Source organism: Amborella trichopoda, chromosome 9, assembly GCF_054954075.1.
Source record: "Amborella trichopoda isolate Santa Cruz 75 chromosome 9, AtrichopodaSantaCruz75HAP2 v2.0, whole genome shotgun sequence".
Taxonomy (NCBI): domain Eukaryota; kingdom Viridiplantae; phylum Streptophyta; class Magnoliopsida; order Amborellales; family Amborellaceae; genus Amborella; species Amborella trichopoda.
In genome coordinates this window covers 8192561-8213297 of record NC_142344.1, presented here as the reverse complement: position 1 = coordinate 8213297, position 20737 = coordinate 8192561, and the positions used below count along the sequence as shown (strand labels likewise).

The window sequence follows — 20737 nt, the reverse complement described above, 5'->3', positions numbered from 1 at the left end:
GCTTAATGGTTTAGATCATCAAAATAGCATATTATAGATGGCGAGGATGCTCTATACAACTTCTTCTTGTTTTCCTTCATTTTGTACCTTTTTTAAGTTTTTGATTGGATCGCCAATTTGTACGATCCAGAATCCAGATTGATATAGTCGAGACCGAGTCCACCTGGACAATCTGATTTGCATAGCCATGTTTTTACCTATCATTGCTGGTGCAGGTAGTTGCCTCCACAAATACAAAAAAAATTCAAACATAAAAGAAATGTATATTATTCTGGAGTTGGGTTCAAAAAGTATTCTAGTCATTCCCTCCGACCTTTATGCTGGTGTGTCGTTCCTCCTATCAAAGTCTAAAAAAGACAATGGATTTTGAGCAGAGGAAAGCCACATATTGCTTTGCTGTCTCACCCCAATAAGGTAGAGAGTTTTCTAAAACTATAAAATATGACATTCTATACAACATAACATTCCTTGTATTAACAAGTTAGTGTACCGATTGCAAGCACGCATGGTAAAAAAACAAGTTAAGCAGGGTTTTGTAGGCAATGGCAGCGAACTAAGTAGGCTTCTACAGGCACTGCATTTCAACAAACACAGAAACAAATAAGTGTTCGGATTGTTTTAATCGCAAGCATAAAGCAAACTGAAACAACCATGATGGAACTCTTATTACATGAAAGAATGTTGAAGAGAATGGACCCCCTCATCAGAACCTATTACATGCTTGAATGGCCAGAGGTTAGAAACAATGCCTTTCTTTACTATTGCATTATAGAACAGGAACTCAGAATCGAAAAAGGTAATAGAAATAAAATAAAATAAAACTATGGTGAATTCATCCATTTAGTGAGGGAGTAGTGGTTGCAGGGTGCGAGTTCAACCCGTGTGGCTCTCTCTTAACAGCAATTTTAGGCTGAAGTCTGAACAAATACTTAGGCTTGATCTTCTTCACCATCAAGTTAATTCTTTTTGCGCAAAAAAAATGTTTGAATGGGCAAATGGACTCAATTGTTAAAGACTCAGTTTATTATTTTCACATAGGATTTAAAGCTTTAGTGTAACATCCGATGGGGTTCCACCTTAGATGAACTATCTCAGAATAGCATTTTGTCATTTGAAGTTGCAATTTAAGCTCCAAACCAAATCAGTGACGGCTTTTAAGTGCAGAAGAAATCAATATACTCAATATAGAGATTGCAAACAGATGAGTGAAATATTACATGTGGGCATTAACAAATTCTGTTTGACTTAAGTTCACATCCCGGAAACAAGCTTCATGAAAAGATGGAATCCTTTAATGTGCCCATCTGGCCATTGTGCTCAACCAATGAGATAAGTAATCCTTGATCATGTCCACTGGGGGGAGAGAGAGAGGGGGAGAGGTTTAAATCATGGGCAAAAATATATAATGAGACCTGCTTACCTTTAATGTCAAGAAGGTCACGGTTACTTCAGGACCAGCAGATGTAAAATCAGGGAATTTGGACGTACTTGTGACGGTGCTCTAAGTTTGAGAACTATTTTTTCGGATTCTGTGTAGAAATTACACACCTCAGCCATCCGATTTTACATCTAATTGCTTACGGTGTTTGTGATCTTTGTGTACAAAAAATTAACATTCTTATTGTAGACAATCCCTTAAAGCATTTCTTGCAATCTTCTTCTTGATAAGACAACACCTCCTTTGTTATCTTATGCATTAATCAGAAACAACAATAGCTTTATAAGACTAAATCTCAATAGAAAGAAGCAATAACAGCCATGTCCCGAAGTGGCATCTCAAATGCGTGTGTTTGATTTCTGGAGGAAGCAACATAGTTTTGGAAACTGAGTCTCCCAAACAAGTGGATACTGCAAGTTCTATGGTCCCCCTTGGAACCTGCGGTATCTACATTTTAATTTTAAATATAGGGGAAGTGGATCCAGCGGTATCCAATTAAACACGGAAATTGCATCTTCCAGAAAACAAACAAGCCCTTGAGGGAACTTGCAAATATGTCATGGAATAACAGTTGAGGAAGAAGTACCACCGCCCTAATTGTACACATGGGGCATTCGTCCCCACGTATTTGAGAATTTTCATGGCCTGTTTGGCTGCAAATTGTATTTTGGGCGTTCCTCGGCTATCAAATGTGAACAACAAAGAGTTTAGGAGTTAAAACAACTCGACATCTGCCATTGCATTGAGAAAAAAATAGAACTTTTTTCTTTTCTCACTTTCTAATTAGGAGCTTTTCAAACCAAAAGTTGGGAAAATAAATGTGATAAGGAGAAAAAAAAAAAACTGAGTATAGATTTTGGAAAAAGAAAATATTTATTTTCAAAGATGATGCTTTCGAAACTAAAAAAAAAGCTATGATGATAGTGATGATGTTTTTGAAACCAAAAGACAAAGAGTTCAATTTACTATAGGAGCCCAAGTGCATTTTTGTAGGTGGGAGATGGATTTGGAGAGTTACCAAAAAAATTGAAGGGTTTTCGGGTAAAAAAATCCATCAAAAACATACAATTTGGCATGGGCCGCTCACTCTAACACTAGCATTTTGCAATAGGAAAAAATTTATATAGAGCCAAGAGACAATCAAGTTAGAGCCCACCTCAAAGATTTCACTAAAAGGGGTTGTTTTGATGCCCAAATATCTTTGAATTGATCATCTCGATATCAAGATGCATGGACATGTTAAAAAAATGGATTTCAAGTTTTGAAAATAATGCATCATGTGACACTTTTTTGGGCCGTCAATTTTCAAGATTTGCAAGTTTCTATAAATATGCTTGATCTACATTGTTTTTTAAGTTTTAAATTTTATAAGAGTAATGATCTTATGAGATCCTCCCACACCCATGTGTGTAGGACTCCAAAGGATTACTATTAAGTTTGGCTTAGATATCTAGAAAAATTCAAGTTTCACACCATATGATAACTTTTCTAGAGATTTGTGACAAATTTAATGATGATCTTTTAGGGTCCTACATACACAGGTATAGGAAGGTCTCATAGGATCATTACTCGTTTTATAATTAAAGACTAAAATTCATTTAAAAGCTATCACAAAAATTTCCGATAGTGAAACCACGTTTATGAACACCATTTGAAGGTGCGCTTTGATTGTTTAGAACCTTGGCTCTATACATTCGTATAAGGTCATATGGGGATGTTATAGCCTCCACATGATGTAAAAATTTGATGGGTGCACTACACCCTTCGATTTGTTCAAATGATCGTAGCTATTTTCAAAGCCCATAAAATTATAAAAAATTTTAAATTAAAATGAAAATAAAATTAATTTATAGGCTTTCAATCTAAATTGTTGGAAGGGCACGCACCCACTACACTGTCAACAGCATGAATAGGATACTTTCCATTTTTTATGTAATTTTGCCCATATCCTTCCAAAATACCATTATTTAAAAAAATCCTCTTTCTAGGTTAATAATTTCATAACTTTTTTTTTGTTTTTGTTTTTTGTTTTAATGACAAAGTTGCCCATACTTCCCATTTTGAAGATTCAAACTTCAAATCCCAAGTTTAACAATGCTTGACCCTTGTTTTAGGTGTGTTTGAGAGCCACCAATATATTGGATTTAAAAAATCTAAAGTTTTCTCTTATTAAAATACAATTTTTTTCAAAAAAATCGTCAGAAAAAAACTCAGAGTACTTCAAAAGATAATAAAAAAACAATTTTTTTTAGAAATTTCTTCCCTAATGTAATTTTAATGCCTTTATTTTTCAAACTTCCTTATTTGAAATCTTTAAGTTGTGGTTTGGAGATGAGCTTTACTAAGAGTACGATTAAAAACAAGATTTTGATTTGACAAAAACTTTCATCAAAGTTTTAACCAACATAAATATTCCAAAATGAAATTTTATTCCAAAATACTAGTTACCAACGTATCCTAGGAAAAAATACTCACAAAAACAGCATTTCCCAAAAATTCAAAATTACAAGAAGTGTAAATCAATGAAATATTATTTTTCACTAAATTAGAAGCATCATTTCAAAGAGGAAGAAGGAGTGATTTAATCACAACTAAAGATTCATATATGTGGGTATTAAGGATAAGGTTTGAATATTTGAGTTTGAGTAAAGCTACTAAATATTGACAACTATAATGAATAATAATATACGTGGAATTCTAGTCATCAGATTTTCATTAGATGGTTCAAAATATATATCACTATTTGAATTTTAATTTTTTCTATATATTTTATTAAGATAAAATATTGGGTGTATATACCTAATACTATTGCGCATCATATAAAAATAGAATTTAAAATGATCAAATTACCCCTACCATTTTTAAAGATATTTTGGTCATTTTATGTTTTGAAAAATATTTACTTTATATTTTTTACTTATACGGCCTATTTTTTAGTACACATATCTAACATTTCATCACGATTCGATTTCTAGATAAAAATATTAAAATTCAAATAGTGATATGTATTTTGAATCATCCGATGAAGATCTAACGGGTTACTATTCATTATACCAATTATTTGTTAGCTTCTTTTTTTTTCCTTCTACTTTGTGTTGATTAGTACAAATAAGCCTGAATAACATTTTCTCTGTAAACATAAGTTTGAATATTGTTTATTTTTTTTGGATTTTTACTACGAACAATTTGGATGGTTCGGTGTTTCGCAAGTTTAGATTTTTCATTCTTTAGTTGACAATCCTATAGTAAGTTGTTTTTTTTTTGACATTTTTCTTTTCTAACGACACTATAAAATATGGTGATTTGGTGTTTAGTATTCATGTTATTTATTCATCCAATGATCTCAACAAAATCATTTTATATTTCTTGTAGCAGTGGAGAAGCATATCATGTTGTTTTATGTAATGAAAAATTGTATAAAAATTTTGTCAAGTGGGATAAGTACTACCCATTCGTGACATAAAATTATTGCTTAACGACTTTATTACATTCTCACAAGTCACAATAATCCTTAATTTTATTTTACGTCATTATAAATATAAATAATTTACTTCATTTTCTTTAACCGAATCTAGAATATCCTTTGTCCCTATTTTTTGCCTTCGAATTTTTTAAGTGGAAATATTTGTTGCTCCAGTGGGAGCATACTGTACATTGCACCCTAAGGGTAAAATTCATGTCAGGAATATTTTTTGGACCCAAATTTTTTAGAGATATAGCGTTTTAGAACCTAACAATCATTGTCAAAGAGAAAAAGAAACAAATAAATAAATAGGACTCTCTAATGGCTCAAAAAATTAGTGTCCCAAACTAAATAGGAACCATCCAATTTTCAGAGGTCAAGACCTAGGTTTTCAAGCACTTGGGATCAATTTTTTTTTCTTCAAAATATTCATCTAAATATACTTAGGTGGATCCTAAAATTTCAGATAAAATAAAACTCCAAAGTTACACTTTTACCCGAGGGAGTTATTGTACATTAATGTATGCTCAAGCGGGAGCACAAAATCTCTGGGCATTTTTACGGCTGGGTTTAAAATAACGAGTATAGCCCTTCTGCATTCGGCCTTACTTTTTCCTAATGAGATAACCAGGACATTTTAATTGTGGTGACGCCCAAATTCCACTTTCTCTCTCTCTCTCTCTCTCTAAACGCTCCAGGCGTCCATTGAAGAAAAAGTGCGAGTGTTAATCTCTGCACGCTCCTTCCTTCGCTCCTGCAATAACCACAAACAATGTACAATTTCTAGGGTTTTCAAGCACCACTTCTGCAACCACTCCATATTAATCTTAATTGTCTGCAAAATTTCCTTTCTATTTCCGTTAGAATTCCCAGGGTTTTGTACCTTGTGTTATCTGCAACCCGTCCCTGAGAAGCCATCGAGATAGCTCTGCAATTGAGGTTAGAGCAATCGATCACAAAAATGCCTAAGAAAATGGGTGTAAACAGCAAAGCTGAAGACGCTAGGGCAAGAAAGAGCGCAACAGAGGCTGAGAAGAAAGTGAAAGAAGCTCGAGATAAAGAAGAACAGTACTGGCGCGAAGCTGAGGGGTCTAAATCCAGAGCTGCCAAGAAAAAAGAGGAAGAAGCGGAGAAGAGAGCGGAGGTGGCTGCTAAGAAAGCAGAGGCTCGAAGGTTAGCTGAGCTCGAAGAGAAAGAGATGGAGAGCCTTGGTAAGAAGCCTGATAAGAAGGCGAATAGGGTTTCGATCCCCGTTCCAAAGGTTACTGAGGTTGAGCTCGAGAGGAGGAGAGTGCAAGAGAGGGCTGAGATAAACCGGAGAGCTGAGGAAGCGAAGAAGAGGCAGAGTCGGATGGCTGATGAGGAGGAGTATGAGAGGATGGTTTCGGTTGAAAACATAAATAGGGATGATAGTTTGATAGAGGCTCACTCCGTTGAGGATGCTCTCGCTCTGATGAGTGTTGATCCACTACCGGTTGATAAGCACCCCGAGAGAAGGCTCAAGGCTTCATTCAAGGTATGGATTATATGCCTGGATTTTCTTCTCTTTAATGAGCCTCTTGATCTATCTCCCTCTCTCGCTCTCTTTCTTTTCTCCAGCCCCCCTTTTGTTAGTCTGGGAATCTTTGGCGGTCTTATTGACTGATGTGATGTGGTTGCTATCTCCCTCTTTTTTTGTTTGGAATGATTCAATGGTTTGAGGAATTGCTATGACTCTTCAGGTTATTGATTTATGATCCCCAACTAAGACGTACCCTGTTTACATTATATGATTACCTTTATCATGCTTAAGTTTTCTGTTGGTGTTCTTCTGCGGAGAAATTCTGTTTTGAGGTTCGAGAATTTGCGATTATATTGTGAATTTGAAGTTTTATACTTGGGTTCGAACTATTATTTGATTGGTGCCAATCTTTGAGTTTGGATTTGGTATAATTCTTTGATTTATTGGATTTGTGAACTCATGTGCATATTTATAATACACCTGCAAAAATGAAAAGGATATGTTAATCATTTCTTTATAATAGGTAATTTCATTGTTCAGGTCATGAGGGTGTTATAAACAAATCAAGACAACAGCAGTTACTTGGAAAAGATTATGGTTTTGTCAGAAAACATATGCACATATTTGTTAGGTTGAGGTTCCCTACTTCCTCTTCTAAATATATTTCTGTTTCATGCGAATAAAACAGAAATTTAGAACAATGTTGCAAAAGAAGATACTCTTTTAGTTATTGCATACCTAAAACTGACCTTGAAGCCTTGACCATGGGGTTCTCAATGACATAAACCTTCACCAACTTCTTTTTGGGTACCTAATGGACATTGTTTGATTCATAGGGTTTCAGTTATAGATCCTTGCTTTATAGTTCCTGTTTATCTTAATACCTGGCAAAATTTTGTGCTTATGACTTGATGTCTTAACATAAATTTGATGGTGAAATTAAGTGCCTGGTTAGGTTGTCAGAAGACTTACTAGGTCTATTCATGACAAAAAGAAAAGGACTGCCTAGATGCACGTTGCTTTTGGGAATTTTCTGCCTCATGGCTTCATAGCTCTGTGGCACATGGCACATAAATTGTGGGAGGGATCAAGGGATATAATGTTCCAAAATATGTATGATCAGATGATCAACATTTTACAAATTCATTTGTGACTGATCAATACATTATGGACACTATATTTTTGTTATTGTGTTAAGGTTCTGCATTGTTCTTATTCTATCATTGGTTCATGATAAAGTTATTGTGAAGACTTATATTAGGTATGCCATTAAGACATTCGTTTTTGTGTTCTATTTCGTAGTTATTTCCTGTATGGTATTTGCCAATTAAAAATGGGTTTTTATCATGGAACAATTCGATATTTAGAGTTCTGCCACTGTTTTAAATATATTTAGGTTTCTGCCACTAACTTGACATTTTGATTTGGGTTAAGTTTAATGATAATAAGCATTGCCAACATTTCAAAAGAAAACAAGCTATACGATATCCAGGTGCCACATATGCACGTTATTCTGGAAAGTAATGAATGAGGAAATAGAACGGGGACCGATAATGTAACCCTGATTAAGAAGACATAAAAAGAAAAGGTAAGAAAACAATAAAAGAAACAACTGATAGGGTTAACTATTTTAGAAAAAAATGGATGAGGAATATCAAAATCAAAAAATTAGGAGCATTTCAAGAAAGAGGGGAAAAAAGGTATAACAAAAGCAAAATCCAATCTCAATTCATAGTTCTCTAAACCAAAGGAATTGATAAATCAAATGCATGTAAACGTGATGACAAATCGAAAAATAAACCCAAAACCAAATTCCAATATGGATAAAATCAATACCAAAGTGCAAAACAGGAAGAAGAGAATTAAAAAGGTGGTCCAAACAAAATTTAAATGTTTGTTTGTCGATCATTCGATTTTATTTTCCTTTTCTACCATATAATATCCCTAGCATGTGGAAACCCCTATTTTATTTTAGCTAAAATGCTTTTCTTTCTTCAACTTTAAAATTCATATTGACTCTCTATCCAGAAGTATGCCTCTCTCTCTCTCTTTCTCACACACACACAAACCACACACACGTACATGCACGTGCATGAATGCATGCACAGAGAGAGAGAGAGAGAGAGAGAGAGAGAGAGAGAGTGAGAGAGAGAGAGAGAGAGAGAGCGAGAGAGAGAGAGAGAGAGAGAGAGAGAGAGAGAGAGAGAGAGAGAGAGATATTCAGTTAAAAGGAGACTAAGTGAGAAAAGGGAAGTTACTTTTATACAATTAATTAATAAATATTTTCCAAGTATGTTTATACTATGTGATATGATATTTGTACATGATCTGATGTATATAGAACTTTTGGGAGTCAGAATATCACTGAAGTTACATTTAAGTATGTAATCTTTTTGGAAAGAGGACTATGGTTGCATGCAATCATCAGATTAGTTTCCATTGAATTGGTCTCCTTATTGAGGTGAAGACTTATGCAAATGATCAAGATCATTCATTTACGGAAAGATGCATTCATATTATAGTTTGCACCACTGAGACCAGCTGGCCTTGCATTTTCTGGCACAACCATTGATGTTGATCTTCATTAAAATATGAGGTGGGTGATCCCACTCTGTAGTTGGTCCCATCTTTCCCCATGAATGTTCTCACTTGCTGCAGACAAGAATGTCTCCATTCAGCAGTTTCACGAGGTGCTTGGGGAGAGGGGGGGGGGGGGGGGGGGCAACTAATATGGGTACCAAACTTTATGTTTGGAACACTGAAAATTACAGACTTGGTGGGCCTCTTGAGCCTCCTCCTCAACCAATTCTCTCTACAAGTGGGTAGAGATAAGCCAATTTGGAACCCAATGCTTTGGGGTTTTTTTTAAGTGCTCTCCATGCATAGAGCCCTGATTGCTATGTACCCCAGACTTGTCATTGGGAGTAAGGTCTATATCATAGTCAGCAAGTCTCTGTTTAAAGTATGATTTTTGAAAAAATCTCTTAGTTTTGGAGATCCATTAAGAACTCTGAGTTTTTCAAGAGATCTTAAAAAAATTGAGCTTTTTTAACGGAACCGATAAACATATGTGTTTTATCTTTTTTCAAGAAAACTTGTTCCCTGTAACTTTTTTCTTCATTAGCTTAATATTATTGTATTTTGGTTTAAAGATAAGCACATTACCTGTGGGAATAAATTAAGAATCTTGACTTAACAAAAAATTCAATAAAAAATTTCACTAATAAGTTCCCTTAAAAAAAGTGTACGAAAAAATATAAGCAATACATTCCCCCAAAATTAAGAAATCAAAACAATCATATACCTCAAAATAATAGGTAGAGTTAGAAGAGAAGTAACCCAATGAAAACTTTTTTTTTTCTTGAAACATATATTTATAAAATAAAACACATATTTATATCGGTTCCATTAATAAAATAAAATATGAAATTAATCAAACTTTTCTATGCGTAAAACCGATTTAGTAACCCAATCAAATCCAAAATATTTACGATTCAATAAATACCTTATTTGGCGATCTGTATTTTTGACTCAAGTGTTTCCTCCGACCACTTGAAATAAAACCTATTTATTAATGATATTTTTGGTTTGTCGATATATTATTATTCCTTGACTTGCTAACTATGGTTTGGATTATGCCTGTTTCCCCCAAGATTCAGGCTTTCAACTAGCTTGAATCTCTTGAAATGCCCTTACAATTGATCAAATTCAAAGGAGAGATATTCCTATACCTAACTGGCGTGTTATGTGTAATGACTAAGGAAAATAGACCGCGTATTATGCAGTGATAGGCCCCCTGGCTGCCTTTCTTTGCAGAATTTGCCATTGTCCCAATCACCACGACCATGTGAATACTACCTTATTACTCATCTATCACATTGTGAAATAATAATTACTAATTCCATATTTTGTGGCTACTATTGAGAAATTTATTGCCTCACTTTGTACCATGAACTTTGCCGCACTCCTATGCATAAACTCCAGGTCAGTTAATTTCAGATCCATCCGTATATACTTCACCCAAGTCAATTTTTACATTCTATGACCTAGGATTCATGCACCTATAGAAAGACCCATGACCTATATCTGGGATCTATTGATTTCTGGGCTAAATTTGCTCCATAAGGATTAAGGAATCTGTCTGCCCCTGGTGAACCTCATGTGACTAGAAGATGACTGTTGGAATAATGGCCTTATCCCTTCTAGAAAGTTTGTTGTTGATAATTTCATAGATATCACCTATAAGGCTTATAGTTTCAAAAACCCAAATATCCTGCAGCTCGTCTTTTTTGGGTTAACAATATCAAACCAGCATTTAATCACCTTATGGTGAGGTTTGTGTATGAAGAGGTTGCACTTAACATCAATTAATGACGAGCATGTATACTGCAAATTGGATTTACAAAAGAGAGAAAGAACAACCATGAAGATGTGATTTACGGTGCAGTTTATAAAAAGGATAACGATTCTGTAAGCTGAAGGCTGAGAGAGCAGTATCTGCCCAATGTCCCTGATTGAACTACTAAGGTCAATGTGGACATCCAGTATTCACTGACAAAGGTGGGGCTATTTTGTTCCATTATTATTAATCTTATTCTTATTGTTTTTTTGGCGTGCCTAGGCCAGGTGCATATCCCGCCAAAAGTTTGAGGTCCAATAGATTTATAAAAAAATTTAAAAACAAATAGTGAACCACCACACTGGCATTAGATCACCCATATTAAATTTGGGCTGTTGGCATATACTGTTCCATCTGCCCACTTGCTAATATTATCTTTATAAGTATAGCAGGGACACATAAACCTGAAGACGGCAATTTGAAACAAACTTCACCTTCTTATTAACTTGATTGGCAAAACAACACACGATTGATTACATTGAGCAACAGTTTTCTGCATTTTAATGAGCTAATATGTAGCTTATGGCAGCGTGCTGCCAACTTGCCATCAGATATATGAGGTGGGTCACAAGGACTCCTGCAAATGAAGCTAACCTACCCCAAAGATGTGCAATATATCTTTTACTTTATTTATGGGATGTTATTATACCATGCAACATTAGATATGTTAGTGATTTGTTTTAGTTCTCTTGATAAATTTTTTCATGGCCACACTGACCTTTTGCAGCTGGCTCCTTTTTTCTTCTTCTCTTCCAGATGCTAGTACATTTGGTGGTTTGGACTTCTTCAGGCTGAAACAAATCTTGAATTAGTCAATTTCTAGATGTATTTCCAAATTCAATCAAATTCTAGATGTATTTCCATTGTTTACATTTTGTTAAACCATGCCTGTATATTTATTTTAAGTAAAATTCGCTTGCAAATTGTAGGCTTTTGAAGAAGCTGAGCTTCGCAAGCTGAAGGAGGAAAAGCCTGGCCTCACACATACCCAGTATAAAGACATGATATGGAAGTTATGGAAGAAATCTCCTGATAATCCTCTTAATCAGGTGTGTTTCAAAAGTCTGAAGCAAGAAATAAACTTTTCCTTTCTATTTGTTTTATTCGCTCTGCATACCTATACAGAAAATAAAAGCTTTTTTTTGGGTAAATAAAAGCTTTTGGAATGAACAATGACCATGTTGCTCAAAAGAAGTAAGCATTTAAGATTGCCTTGCCCACCCCTCAAAAGAAAGGCATGTTGCCCTCCCCTTGAATTAGGGGAGATATTGATTGGGACATAGGTTATGCCATATAGCTAACTATATGTCATCTAAGTGTATTTTTTAGCAATTCACTTTGACAAAGGCTATAAGGGGCTTTGAGGGACATTATCTAAGTGTATTTTTTAGCAATTCATTTTGACAAAGGCTATAAGGGGCTTTAAGGGACATTGATTGGGATATGTGTTATTTGATATGTTTTCTAAAATGTAATTTTTAGCAACGCACTTTGTCAAAGGCTTTACGTGCCTTCCAGTTCCTTTTCTCTGCATTGATAAAATGAAAAGATCAAAAAAAAGGGAAACAAATGAGACTTCTAGGAACTCAAAATCACAAAATGGATGTGCCTAGGCAGAGTATAATTTTCTGCTTCCTTTTTTGTGAAAATATATCTTATTTCGTGGTGATTCTATCATTCTATGGTAACTTGGTGAGGCTCGAATAGTTTCTTGTGGAGAGACTCCTAGGACAAGCCTATGTGGTCATCAACATTCATTTGGCTTCTATTTCCCTCCCTACTTGTGCTTAGGCCCCTTGAATTTAAAGGAAACACCTTACTGTGTCGTAGCTCAAGACACCCAACAGCTCTCTCTCTCTCTCTCTCTCTCTCTCTCTCTCTCTCTCTAAGGTGCGTGTAGACAGGCCTACGGACATGCCCTCATGCAACTGATGCTCAAGAGACGCGTAGCACATGAAGAAGATGTCCCTTAGGCTTCCGCATGGTGATAGACATATCAGGATGGGTGATAGAGTTCAAGAATTCGAACCATTGAAGTTTGTCTAATATTACCTGGCCTTTTTTTGTTTAACATTTTGGAAAAGGCATGCCTCCTCCTATATGCTCATACAAACAAGATAAGCATGCATTTCATAGTATCTGATTTTGGGGGCTTTGACTTTTTTTATGCAATTTAGAAAATAATAACATGCTTCAATTGTTCAGGTGCAGGCCGCAGAGTGAGTGAAGTATCGAGACTGTATCACAGGCGAGTGCTTCTCAGTGTTATTCTTGAAGCAGCAGTGTCTCTCTCTTAATTGATAATAATTTCATACTGTGCTTTGTATTTTGAAAGTGAATAATTTTATACTGTTTCTTTATAGGGTGTGGTTTGTATTTGGTTGAGGCCTTAAACAATCAAAGAAAGACGCACTTTCAAATAGTGTTGAAAGATGCTATTTCTCTCGTGAAAATTTTTGTGATGGCTATAAAATTTTTTTCCACTCTAATTATAAAATTTAAATCTCAAAACATAATGTAGATTGAGCAGATCAATGAATATTTAGACCTCTTGAAAATTGACGGTGCGCCTTAAGTGGACTTTTTACGGCCTTATTTTATATATATATATATAGGAAAAATTTTATATAAGGTTGCAACCTTAAAATGTAGAACTACGGATGCACTTTAGAAATCCATCGGAAAAGGTTGTTTTAATGTTGAAAAACCCTGTGATTGATCATCTCGACATCGAGATGTATGACTACGAAAAATAAAAAGATTTTGAGTATCAGAAATAGTGCATCTTGCAATATATTATCTACATCGTCTATTTTCGAGATTTCCATATGTATATAAATATACTTGATTTCAAGTATTTTTGGGATTTAAAATTTTATAATTAGATATAAAAATAAATTTTGAGATAATCATAAGAATATTTTGCATCAAAATTATATATTATGATAAAATTTGAAGGTGCACTTTAGTTGGCTTGTTTAAGGTTGCAACTTTATGAAAAAAGCTGGGATTAGCCCACTAGCTCATATGAATATATGAGCTCAACAATTCAGATTAAATTGGTGCCGATCTAACGATTACAGATGTCTGGTAGTGTATGAATTTTATTTATTTTTTAACAAATTCAATTCGTTTGAAATTTTAAGTGTGTGTTCTTTCTATCAAGGCACATTTAATAAAAATATATAAAAAATTATTCGTGAAAAAAAACCAAAATACTTTTCGAAACTTTTTCGGGGTATTTTGGTCAATTTATTTCATGTAAAATATTTTTTTTGGCATTTTTCGAAGATTCGCATATTTTTGATAAACATGCGTCTAAAATTTCAAGTGATTTGGATTTGTAGAAGGATAAATAAAATTTAAACACAACCGGATATCTGTAATCGTTAGATCGGTCTAGATTCAACCTGGGCCGTTGGGCTCAAGTTTATATAAAGATGCAACCTTATAATGTAGAACTACGGATGCACTTAAAAAATCCATCGGAAAAGGTAGTTTTAATGTTGAAAAACCCTTTGAATGATCATCTCGACATCAACATGTATGGCCATGAAAATAAAAAGTAGAAGTCTAAAAAATAGTGCATTTTACAGCATATTATCTACATCATCCATTTTCAAGATTTTCATATGTTTATAGATCTATTTGCTTTTAACCATTTTTGGAATTTAAAATTTTATAATTAGATAGATTTTGAGATAATCCTATGAACATTTTACCTCAAAATTGTATACCATGATAAAATTTGAAGGTGTACCTTACCTCTACAGCTACACATGCATCTGTATGCTAACTGCACACATATATACACACACACACATATATATATATATATATATATATATATATATATATATATATATATATATATATATATATATATATATATATATATATATATATATAATCATGTGAGCCAGTGGGCTCACAAGAAAAAATGAGCCCAACGGTTCAAATTGAATCGTGGCTGATATGACTATTACGGATATCTGGTAATGTTTGAATTTTAATTTTTGTTTCTACAAATCCAAATCACTTGAAATTTTAGGTGTGTGTTCTTTTCATCAAGCCGCACTTAATAAAAATATAAAAAAAATAATCCGTAAAAAAAACCTTGACCAGAATAACCCCAAAACTTTATGGGGGTATTTTGGTCAAGTTTGTTTTTTTTACGGATTATTTTTTTATATATTTTTATTAAGTGCGGCTTGATGAGAAGAACACACACATAAAATTTCAAGTGATTTTGATTTGTAGAAAAAAAAAATTAAAATTCAAACACTAACGGATATTCGTGATCGTCAGATCGGACCAGATTCAATCTGGGCTGTTGCTGTTGGGCTCATATTTTCTTGTGAGCCCACTGGCTCATAGGATCATTTTCATATATATATATATATATATATATATATATATATATATATATATATATATATATATATATATATATATATATATATATATATATATATATGAGTAATGATCCTATGAGACCCTCTCACACCTATGTGTGTATGACCTCAAAGGATTACCATTAAATTTGGCACAGATCTCTAGAAAAGTGATCACATAGGTGTGAGACTTGACTTTTTTAGAGATTTGTGTCAAATTTAATGGCGATCCTTTAGGGTCCTACACACATGGGTATAGGAGGGTCATATATATATATATATATATATATGGAAAAGTCTTAAAAAGGCCTATAGTCGAAGTGCTACAGTGTTTCGCCCCCGTCACGGTTTTGCCTAAAAAAGTCACAGACCTACAAGAGCCGTGGTGGGCCCCCCATATTTTTTGCATTAAATTTTCATGAAAAAATTCTTGTCATGGACGTGCTATGTCCGTGACCGACTGGCACAGATATGCTAAGTCTGTGACGGTCTTTAATCCATGCTGTTTTTTGGACGGGCGTCGAGCCTATGTGTGAAAATGATATATATATATATATATATATATATATATATATATATATATATATATATATATATATATATATATATATATATATTATATGAGTAATGATCCTATGAGACCCTCCCACACCCATATGATAACTTTTCTAGAGATCTGTACTAGATTTAATGATGATCATTTGAGGTCCTATACACATGAGTGGGGTTTTAAGATAGAACCAGGCTGGGAAACATACCTTCCCAGAATTAATTCGCTCCGAAACGGTTGCCCTTCAAATTGGAGATCTGAATCAGAAATCACTCGTCTTAAACACTTTTGGTACCAACCACTCCCCATCTCCGATGTTAAGATAGAGCCGGGCTGGGAAACATACCTTCTTAGAATTGATTCGATCTGAAACGGTTGCCCTTCAAATCGGAGATCAGAATCAGAAATCACTCGTCTTAAACACGTTTGGTTCAACTACCCCCATTCTCCGATGCAACCCCCTAAGCTTCTAGTACTTAGACATTGCTCTCTCTCACTGCCTCCTAAGCCTAAAACTCAACACTATAATGACTTGAAAAATTATGGATATGGATGGTCTGTATAATTTGCTATAAGATGCATTATTTTTATGATTTGAAATTTTTTTTTTCTTTACAATCGTACATGTCGAGGTTGATCAATTTAAAGTTCTTCAACTTCATAGCACCCTTCTTTATTGGATTTTTGAGGGGTTGTACACTATAAGACTTTTTAACATTGTTATTTCGGATAAGTATTAGGGCTTCCCAATAATATTTATAATTAAAATTAAATGTTAAATTTTTTTTTAACATTGTTATATCTGATAAGTATTAGGGCCTTCTCAATAATATTTATAATTAAAATTTAATGTTAGAAATAGGCTAATTCTAAGATGGTTGATCTTTAAACACGTTACCAAATGAAAGAAAATAATTTTATATGGAATCTAATTGAGTTATAAAAAAATAAAAAAAAAATGTACGAGAAACCTAAATCATATAAATCTATTTTTTAAGAAATTAATTTTTCGTGCGTGCGAAGCAAACGTGCCCTGAATGTCTTATGTGCTCCGAAATGAGTATCTTACCATATGCCATCAGTGCGGGTTACTTTTCGATGAGTATTTGTGTGGCTGCAAAACGAGTCCCGCCCTTTTTTCCTGTGGCCGCAAAATGACCATTTGAGCCCCGGCCACCTTCCCTTCGCAGCTCCCATTCGAGAGGGGATTACAGCATGGCCGCAACCGCCAGGCAAGCGGCTCTGACCTCTATCCCTTTCCGTTCCCCTAAAATGACCGTTATACCCTTCTCCAGAGCCCAAGACCCCCTAGAATTGACTATTATGCCCCTATCCGACCCCCTTGCCGTCCTGGGCCGGGCCTCCACTCTTGCCCAAGCCCAACAGGCCCACGCCCACCTCCTCACCACCGGCTTTGCTGTCCGGCCCCTCCTGGCCACCAAGCTCATCAACCTCTACGCGCGCAATGCCGCCCTCTCGCATGCTGCATTGCTCTTTGAAACCATCCCGAGACCGGATGCCTTAGCCTTTGCTTCCCTCGTCTCGGCATATACGCGCGCCACCCGTTTCTCCGATGCCCTCAAATTATTTCATAGAATGGTAAAATGTGGCCTCATCCCTGACCATTTTGCCCTCCCAAGTGCCCTCAAGGCTTGCGCCGGCCTCCCTGCACCTGAACCCGCTCGCCAGCTCCACTCGCTGTCCATCACCCTTGGCTTCTCTTGTGACCCCTATGTGCAATGCTCTCTTGTCCACACCTATGTAAAATGCAATCAAATTGGTGATGCGCGGCTTGTGTTTGATAGAATGCGTGAGAAGAATGTGGTCTCGTGGAGTGCGATTGTCTCGGGATATGCTCGGGGTGGGGACGTGGACGAGGCCAAGAGGCTCTTCAAGGAGATGCAGGCCCATGGGGTCGAGCCCAATGTGGTCTCATGGAACGGATTGGTGGCGGGCCTTGCGCAAGCTGGGCTGGCCTCAGAGTCCCTGAGGACCTTTTTGGAAATGGCCGCAAATGGTTGTGGCCCTGACGGGACGACGATCTCTAGCGTACTCCCAGCCATCGCGGAATTAGAAGACCTAGTGGGTGGTCGCCAAATTCATGGGTACACTATCAAGCTTGGTTTAGGCTTTGACGTTTGTGTGGTGAGCGCGTTACTAGACATGTATGGGACGTGTGGGAAAGCCAAAGAAATGTTGCAAGCCTTTGAGGACACGCCCACAAAGGATGTGGGCTCATTCAATGCGCTTGTTGCGGGGTTTTCGCGTAATGGGCTTGTTGACAAGGCATTACAGGTGTTTCGGGAGATAGAAGGGCTTGGTATGGAGCTTAACATTATTTCGTGGACCTCAATGGTGGCTGCATTGGCCCAAAATGGTAGAGACCTTGAGGCTCTAGACCTCTTTAGGGAGATGCAAATTACAGGCATTAGCCCGAACTCGGTAACCATTCCTTGTGTTCTCCCTGCTTGCTCGAATATCGCGGCATTACAGCATGGGCGTGCAGTGCACGGTTTCTCTATAAGGAGAAAAATAAGCTTTGACATCTATGTGGGGAGCGCATTAGTGGACATGTATGCGAAGTGTGGGCGAATAATGGAAGCTCGCCGTGTCTTTGATGCCATGCCAAAGAGAAATCTGGTGTCTTGGAATGCGATAGTTGGTGGTTATGCAATGCATGGTCAAGCCAAAGATGCTATCGAGCTCTTTGATTCCATGCTTGAAAGAGGTTTCAGGCCCGATCATATAAGCTTCACTTGTGTGCTATCAGCATGTAGCCAGGCAGGCTTTTTGGAAGAAGGGTGGAAATACTTTCACAGTATGGCTTGCGAGCATGGGTTTGAGGCTCGAACCGAGCATTATGCTTGCATGGTAAGTCTACTCGGTCGAGCAGGTAGGCTTGAAGAGGCCTACTCACTCATAACCGAGATGCCCACTAAGCCTGATACCTGTGTTTGGGGTGCATTACTCAACTCATGTAGGCTTCATAGGAATGTGAAGCTCGGAGAGCTAGCTGCTGAACATCTCTTTGAGCTCGAGCCAAGAAACTCTGGAAATTATGTGCTTCTCTCTAACATTTATGCGTCAGTTGGGTTATTGGATGGGGTGGATAGAGTGCGAGAGAAAATGAAGAGGTTGGGTTTGAGGAAGAGCCCTGGTTGTAGCTGGATTGAGGTCAAGAATAAGGTGCACCTGCTTTTAGCGGGCGATAAATCCCACCCTCAGATGGCTCAAATCATCGAGAAGATCGAGAGCCTGAGCTTGGAGATGAAGAAGGCAGGTTGGCTACCAAAAACCGACTTTGTTCTTCAAGATGTGGAGGAGCAAGACAAGGAGCAAATTCTTTGTGGCCATAGTGAGAAGTTGGCGATTGGGTTCGGTCTCTTGAACACAACTATTGGATCGCAGCTTCGGGTTATAAAGAATCTTAGAACTTGTGGTGATTGCCATTCTGTGATAAAGTTCATATCTAGGTTTGAATCGAGAGAAATATTTGTGAGAGATACTAACCGGTTCCACCATTTTAAGGATGGGGAATGTTCCTGTGGTGATTACTGGTGATTTTGGTTTCAAGGAGATGGAAGATACTCTTCACATTGAATCAAGCAGTTGGTCCCTTTTATGGTTCAAAACCAATGGTTGAATATTTGTAAATTAAGTCATACATGCTGTTTAGTTGATACTCTTCATATTGAATCAAGCAGTTGGCCTCTTGTATAGTTCAAATCAATGATTGAATATATGTAAATTAAGTCATACATGCTGTTTAGGGGCCATTGTACAGTGCCACAGTAGGCTGAGAAATACCCAAATGAAACTCTGGTTCACGAATCACGGAAGTATAATTTTATAATTTGGAAATGGGTTACCCTGGGAACATTGAAAGCCATTTTTTAGTTTATCTTGCTCATATAATGTGCTGCCAGAGGGAGAGGTTGGATTTGAAGATTTCATGTAGCATTGCTGAAGAAATTCAACACATGATTTTTTCGTTGACTATTGTATAAAATATAAAAGGAGGTACTATCAAGACTGTATAGAAAAAATAGGCGACCCATTGAAAGGGTGCCCTGTACAAAAACCTCACAAAAAACAGGCGACCCAGTCGAAGGGTGCCCCGTACAAAAACCCTTAATCGGCCCAAAAAATGCTCGACACCTGAAAGAAAAGAAGGATGCAAGCTTTAAAAGATGCCTATAATCCCCGTGGGGGAGTTAAGACTTGCTCCTTCCCTGGCTAGAGCATCAGAAGCTTTGTTGGCTTCCCTAAAAGCGTGTTTCCAACTAACTCGTAAAGAGGGTAAAATTTGAACGCTATAGAGGGTAAAATTGGCCTTACTAGTTTTATGCATTAGTTGGGATAAAGCTCAGATAATGATGATCAGTGATCAAAATGGATATTAATATATCTTCCAATAAATCACTGATTTTTCCTCCAATGATCAGTGTGGGATCATCTCTCCCTAACCAAACTCTTTTTCTGAGAAGGCCTGGATTGGTCTCTCCCAGCCCGTTATATAAGTTGAGCTATTGATGCAGTTGAAATGATCTGCATCAGCTATCTCCACTTGTTTCTCTCTCTTTGATTGATTCTTAGAAAAGAAAGCCTTGATTGGGTGCATGCATTACAACTTCACTGCTCTTCATAGCTTCCTCATAAGTTAAAAGGAGCTATTACCATTGTTGTATCAGTATTCCTCGAGGTAAGATCTTCTTGACAATTAGAAGAGAAATTACCGTCATGGACAGCCATTCCTTCTTCTTGGTGGCTAGATTAAGCACCAAAGGTATGTTTTGACAAATATACCAGCTGAGTGCTTCTCAGAGGAGCCCAACTTGGAATGCCCAGCTATCATATGTGCCTGTTTTTCCTCTACTTTCCATTATTGAAACATTTTCTTTCTCATTGTAGCTTCTCAAATTTATTTGAACTGCACAGAGATTGGTGGCTTTAAATAGCACACTAGGAATAATAAAATTACTGAAATATCAA

General features: G+C 36.3%; 3 protein-coding genes across 8 annotated transcripts; 2 read left to right on the top strand and 1 right to left on the bottom strand.

Annotated features, from left to right (window-relative positions):
- Positions 1 to 247: 247 nt before the first annotated feature.
- Positions 248 to 16946, bottom strand: LOC148780341 (uncharacterized). 6 transcript variants are annotated; one of them, XM_088847640.1, is made up of 5 exons: positions 16815 to 16905; positions 15954 to 16125; positions 11520 to 11592; positions 671 to 710; positions 248 to 574 (listed from the first exon to the last, which is right to left on the bottom strand). In XM_088847640.1, the coding sequence occupies exons 1-5, from the start codon at positions 16822 to 16824 to the stop codon at positions 522 to 524; spliced, it is 348 nt and encodes a 115-aa protein (XP_088703766.1). In that variant the 5' UTR covers positions 16825 to 16905; the 3' UTR covers positions 248 to 521. The 6 variants fall into 6 exon arrangements, with proteins under 6 accessions (XP_088703766.1, XP_088703768.1, XP_088703769.1 ...); XM_088847642.1 differs by lacking the exon at positions 15954 to 16125 and having other exon boundaries at positions 16815 to 16946; XM_088847643.1 differs by lacking the exon at positions 671 to 710.
- Positions 5503 to 13254, top strand: LOC18424134 (coiled-coil protein). Its single transcript, XM_088847636.1, has 3 exons — positions 5503 to 6417; positions 11731 to 11850; positions 13007 to 13254. Exons 1-3 carry the CDS (start codon positions 5863 to 5865, stop codon positions 13022 to 13024), a joined length of 693 nt encoding a protein of 230 aa, XP_088703762.1. The 5' UTR covers positions 5503 to 5862; the 3' UTR covers positions 13025 to 13254.
- Positions 16947 to 16960: 14 nt separating the features above from the next.
- On the top strand, positions 16961 to 19501 carry LOC18424133 (Pentatricopeptide repeat (PPR) superfamily protein). Its single transcript, XM_011630759.3, has one exon. It carries the CDS (start codon positions 16961 to 16963, stop codon positions 19304 to 19306), a length of 2346 nt encoding a protein of 781 aa, XP_011629061.2. The 3' UTR covers positions 19307 to 19501.
- The last annotated feature ends 1236 nt before the right edge of the window (positions 19502 to 20737 follow it).